At 41.4% G+C, this 6,537-nt stretch overlaps 1 gene segment (V, D, J or C); it reads right to left on the reverse strand.

The window, feature by feature from the left end:
• Nucleotides 1–1,276: 1,276 nt before the first annotated feature.
• LOC129670879 (Ig heavy chain V region VH558 A1/A4-like) lies at nt 1,277–1,780 on the reverse strand. The segment is given in 2 exon segments: nt 1,277–1,611; nt 1,695–1,780. Coding segments are annotated over 2 exon segments (381 nt in total).
• Nucleotides 1,781–6,537: the final 4,757 nt, after the last annotated feature.

Below are 6,537 nucleotides of genomic sequence, written 5' to 3' on the forward strand. Positions count from 1 at the left end.
CTGAATTCATATTATTACTGACAGAATTCATGTTGTAGTTTATTTTATTCATAGCTATCCAGCAATAGTTTTAGTCTCTTAGATTTAAAAGATACTTGTATCACAGTGTTTTATCACAGTTTTGTTTTGTTAAAGAAGTGTTATCAATGGAGGTGGTCACTGATAACACTGTAGACAAATTTAGGGAGTTCTGAATCAGCTTCACTTCACTCTCATGTCCTTTAGTAAAGTTGAAAAAGACCCTATAAGATTAGAAGTGACAGACTGAAGAATGGATGCAGAAACTGTGGTACATCTACACAATGGAGTATTACTCTGCAATGAAAAATAAGGAAATCATGAACTTTGCAGGTAAATGGTGGGGCCTAGAAAGAATCATCCTGAGTGAGCTGTCCCAGAAGCAGAAAGACACACACGGTATATACTCACTCATATAGACATGTAATACAGGATAAACCTACTAAAATCTGTAGCTCTAAAGAAACTAATCAAAAGAGAGTACCCTGACTAAAATGCTCAATACCCATCCTGAAAGGCAAAGAGGATGGACATCAGAAGAAGAAGAAAATAGGAAAAAAACATAAGAACCTGCCACAGAGGGCCTCTGAAAGGCTCTGCCCTGCAGACTATCAAAGCAGATGCTGAGACTTATGGCCAACTGTTAGGCAGAGTGCACTTCTTATGAAAGAAGTAGGAAATAGTAAGATCTGGAGAGGACAGGAACTCCACAAGGAGAGCAAGAGAATCAGGAAATTTGAACACAGGTCTTCCCAGAGACTCATACTCCAACCAAGTACCAGGCATGGAGATAACCTAGAACCCCTACACAGATGTAGCCCATGGCAGTTCAGTGTCCAAGTGGGTTCCATATTAATGGGAAGAGGGACTGCCTCTGACATAATCTGACTGGCCTACTCTTTGATCATCTTCCCCTGAGGAGGGAGCTGCCTAACCAGGCCACAGTAGAGGATAATGCAGCCACTTTTGATGAGAACTGATAGACTAAGATCAGAAGGAAGGAGAGGAGGACCTCTCTTAGCAGTGGACTTGGGGAGAGGCATACGTGGAGAAGGAGTGGGATCGGTAGGGGAGGAGGTAGGGGCTTATGGTGGGATACTAAGTGAATAAAGTGTAATTAAAAAATAAAATTTAAAAAAGGGAAAAAGATTAGAACTGGCAAAGGAAAACTGATTATTTCTGAGCAAGTCTTCAAGTCAATCTTCTTTCTCTGCTCAGTCTAAGGCAAGCAGCTGCTCCTCTAGGTTTTGTGACACACTCAGGATGTGGTTGCAACACTGTGATAATCTTTTGCACAGTAATAGACCGCAGAGTCTTCAGCTGTCAGGCTGCGGAGCTCCATGTAGGCTGTGCTGGAGGATTTGTCTACAGTCAGTGTGGCCTTGCCCTGGAACTTCTGGTTATAGCTGGTACTGCCACTTCCAGGATAAATCCATCCAATCCACTCCAGCCCCTGTCCAGGCCTCTGCTTCACCCAGTGCATGATGTAGCTGGCAAAGTTGTATCCAGAAGCCTTGCAGGACAGCTTCACTGAGGACCCAGGTCTCCCCACCTCAGCCCCAGACTGCTGCAGCTGGACCTGGGAGTGGACACCTGTGGAGAGAAAGGCAGAGTGGATGGCATTGTCATCTCAGCCCCTGTCTCCTCTTCAGATTTGGAACTGGTGAGTCCCTTACCTGTAGTTACTGACAGGAGGAAGAGGATGACCCAGCTCCATTCCATCCTGAGGGAGAGTGTAGCCAGGGACTCTGCAGAGGACAATGATCACTTGATGATTTGGGGACATGGACATCCCTCTATTTACCACCCTAGACTCCCATGATTTGCATATTCATGAGCAGGCTCTTTCTTAGATAAGGACCTAGTGCAGCTGGAGAAGAAGGAAGTAGAGGACACCTGGGTCAGGCAGCAGGCTGCTGAGGTCCAAGTCCTAATCCTGTCCTAGGAAATGCATCCCACACCCCTTCCCATCCTTCAGTTATAGTCAATTAATGTTTGCCTTTCCAACAGGTTATATACTGAAAAAGTCACTCAAATGACCAAAATTAAATATAGTTCAGGAATATGAGCACAGCAGTGATTATTACAGCACAATCTACAACAACTATATTATAGAAATGAACTATACATGTGTCAGCACAGGAATTTGTCCATAAGAAGTTAAATATATAACTATATATGTGATTCATTATTAAATATGTTTATATATGTAAAATATATAATGTATATTATATGTAATAATAAATATAAATATAACAAAACAGGAGTTTTTCATCAAATAGAATAAGAAACTTACACTCTATTGGGAAATGGATGCAATTAGAGACAACTGTATTAATTAAGACCATCTCAGACACCAGACATTGAATGAATCTCTCATTAGTAGTTCTTAGATACTGCTTAGTTATCCACAACTGTACATACAAACACATGATATAAATGAAATCGCCAAGTATAATACAGGGAGACTGGGAAGAGCAAGAAAAAGAAGGGCAGATGTTATGGGGGAATTATGCACAGTGTACAAAATACAATTGTGTGAAAAGGCTAAACAAATAAATTTGATATTTCTGTATTTCATATGGATTTTAGTTTTAGCTCTTTAGAATTTCAATCATACATAAAATATGTTATAATCTGACATCACTATTAGTACTCTCTCCACTATGTATCAACACGATGGCTCTCTGGTTCCCCTTAGGACCATCCACTAAGTCTCTCTCCCAACATCCTGACCTACTTGTTTCATTAACAAATAACACAAGGAGTCTAATTAACACTATTTAAATACACATAGGTGGGACTATCTCTAATAAATAGTGAACCACTAGAAACCTTCCCAAAAAGTATATTTTGTCCATTAGTAATCAAATACCAATAGACCCTCAGCTTGGTATGGGCTCTCAAGAGTTCCTCCAAATCTATTTTGCAATATATTTAAAATATATATAAAATATATAAAAAAATACTATTTTCAGTAGTGACAACAGGGTACACATACCCCATGCCACAAATGTGTTATCCTCAGAGGTCAGCTTACAAAATTCAAGTTTAAGGGAATTAACTGATATTACTAATCTTGAAAATAGATCTCTTTACTTGGTCAGTCATTTCACAGTCCCTCATATAGTAATTTTCACCTGTTTGATTTGTGTGGGTCTTGTGCTGGTAAATATACCACTGAGAGTTCTTGTGTGCAACAAAACATGTCAACTTCTGGAGATAAAATCTCATGCCTTTACACTCTATTCTCTGCATCAGACATTCTTATTTTTCACTGTTTTGTGATGGTCCTTGATTTCACCGTGAGAGGTTGCTATCACAGACTCATTTTTGGAGGAGTTATCTGACAGTCATTCTCAGCACTCTGAGCATCACAAATGTCCACATCAATCATTACACACTGCACATAGACACTGTAGGAACCGAAGCTGAGAACAGCACTGATCTGTTGTATAAACATAAATACATATGTAGCATGACCATTAGCAGAACAACTAGGGCCTACGAGACCCTATATCATCATTAGCCATGGGCTTTTGGACATGTTTACATAGGGCGAAGTCTTTCTGTGGTTCAGGCCACAAATTCAGTTGGAAAGCAGTTGGTGGCTATGTGACAGCCAGCACTAGTGGCACTGATGTTTGATAATGTCCACTACAAGGCTGTGCACTGCTTGAGATCACTCATGTCTTTGCTCTTCCTTAAAGTACATAGACTTTCCTACACTAGGAAACATAGCCAACATGGGGGATTTTCTGCTCAGGTAGGTTTCTGTGTGTGCTACAACTAAAGTCCTTAGCTTACAGAGGATTAAAAAAATGTTAAAGAATTATTTTGACCTCAGTCAGGTGACGGTAAGGAAGAATACAAATGGGAACATTTGTGTGGTGAAACACTCATCCTTGCTCTCTCTTGATGCCAGTATAAACTAGTACACTGACTTTGGAAACCAGTTTGGAGAATTCACCAAAAATAATAAATGAAGCTCTTCTGTGTCCCAGCTACATCGCTCCAGAGCATACACTCAAACGACTCTACATCTCCTTACACAGACACTTGCACTTCCATGTTTACTCACAGCACGTTCTTCATGCACTGTTCACGGCAGCTAGGGAATGGAGTCATCTTTGATGTCCAACAAAGGACAAGAGCATGGCTGTGTTGGACATTGTGTCTGCATCCAGGGAGGCTCTGTCCTAATATTTCTATATAGTTAGTTCTGCTGGTGCTTAGGAGTAGTCATCAATCCATTCAATCCCACAACGAGGCTTCTGACTCACCCAGCTCCCACATACAGAACATGCAGAAGCTATCTGAGTCAAAATCCTATAGGCACCCATGGCTGAAACTCTGGGACTCCTCAGTCCGCACCAGCCTTCTTCAGATGAACACCTGTAGAGAGGATGCCATGATCCCTGCAGTATCTGACTCCCCTTAGGCCTCCTAGGAATGCCCTTACCTGTAGCTGCTGCCACCAGGTAAATGATCATTCACCTTCAGTCCAACGTGAAACCTGTGTGCGTAGGGACTGTGGAAAGAGGGTACTAATATGGCATAGTTACTTGTGTAGAGAGTCCTGTATTTACCACCAAAACTGTAATTTATATGAGCACAAGGAAGAGAATTTCTTAGGTCAAGGAATGATCCTTTCTGATCAGAACCAGCAGAGGTCTTCTAAGGTATTCAGGGCTACGGTGGGTTTTAGGTGTCTGAGAAAATGCATTCCCTGCTCCAATCTGGCACCTGTGCAGACAGAGCTCTGTTTGCATCTGCTGAGAATCCCACTGAGGATCCATTCACCGTATCCATGTTCCTTCACGTGAATCGTATTTCAAAGTTTCAAGAGTCACTTGAATCTCCTTAGGGTCAACAATATTGACCATTGACCATCCTACAACATCAAACACACAGAGCTTTGGAGGCTGATGGTCATCCTAATCCAATAATCAACAGGACTGTGAATACCTCTTCTATCACCTGGAAATTCTGGGACACATTTCCCCATGTTGCTCAGGTCCTGAGGCTCAAATATTCTTAAATTTTATTTATAATTCTTTCATGAACTAGTATTCTGTCAAATGGGATTGGGAATCTTATTTTGGTCTTGGTGACTTCAGTGTCAATGTTATTAACTAATAACCTTTCATTGTAGCATGGAGAAGGTACATGCCAAACTACATCATGGTCTCTGAATGTCATGGTGCTTGCAATGAAATCCACAGCTATTCGGATTTCTCAGTAAAGAGCTTCCTTTTCCTTCAGCTGTTCTTCACTTCTTAGAGAATTAGTGGATCTACAGTGCCCCCTGCTGGTTCTGAGAATTCTCTGGTGTAAATTCTCACATAGAGACTATGACTCTTGTTTCTCTTTTTTGTAATGTACCTGGTGGAGCTGAGAAGACATTATAAGGATGAATGGATACCTCTGCCTCCAGAGTTGTCTCTATGTTGATTCTTTCTCTAGGGGTTCGTACATCTAGCTACTGCAGGGACCAGTGAAGAAGTAGTGAATTATTATATAGACAGAAGAAAAGACAGGATCCAGAAAATCTCTACAAGCCATTTTCCCCACTGCGTCAGCTGTAATTGAGACAGAAAATACAACCACCAAGAAGAGGAAGAAGTGTGGTATTCACAGATCAGTTCTCAGCTACAGAAATTTTTTTTCACATTTGAGAAGTAACCAGATTTTAGAAAACTTTGGACTAGGAGTCATTCTGTTTTCTAATTTTTAAGAAATTAGAAAACTATTTTCTCCTTTATTTAATTCTCTTTTTTATACTTTATTAATTACACTTTATTCACCTTGTATCCCCCCTGTGGTTTCCTCCCTCCTCCCGTCCCAATCCCTCCCTTCCTCCACCCTCTCCACGCATGTCCCTCCCCAAGTCCACTGATAGTGGAGGTCTTCTTTTCCTTCCTTCTGACCCTAGTCAACTAGGTCTCACCAGGAGTGGCTGCATTGTCGTCTTCTGCGGCCTGATAATGCTGCTTCCCCCTCAGGGGAAGGTAATTAAAGAGCAGGCCAATCAGTTCATGTCAGAGACAGTTCCTGTTCCTAATACAATGGAAACCACTTGGATACTGAACTGCCATGGGCTACATCTGTGCAGGGGTTATCTCTATGCAGAGTCCTTGGTTGGAGTATCAGTCTCAGGAAAGACCCTCGTGCTCAGATTTTTTGGTTCTCTTGCTCTCCTTGTGGAGTTCCTGTCCTCTCCAGATCTTACTGTTTCCCACTTCTTTCCTAAGATTCCTAAGATGATAGGGCTCATTTGGGATCTTGTGCAAGAAAAAAATAATGATAACTTGTGCTGGTTTACAAGACTTGATACTAAACCATTTATTTCTCTGAAACCAGGCTTAGCCAGCGATATGCTTTTGTATCCTCATCTTCTGTGTCCAGGCAAAACTACCGCATTAAGGAAAAGTGATCAAAGAGCAGGCAACAGAGTCCATATCAGAGACAGCCCCTGTTCCCCTTACTAGGGTACAAACATGGAGAATGAACTGTCTA

This window comes from Psammomys obesus, unplaced genomic scaffold (assembly GCF_907164565.1).
Source record: "Psammomys obesus unplaced genomic scaffold, mPsaObe1.curated_primary_1811, whole genome shotgun sequence".
NCBI lineage: Eukaryota > Metazoa > Chordata > Mammalia > Rodentia > Muridae > Psammomys > Psammomys obesus.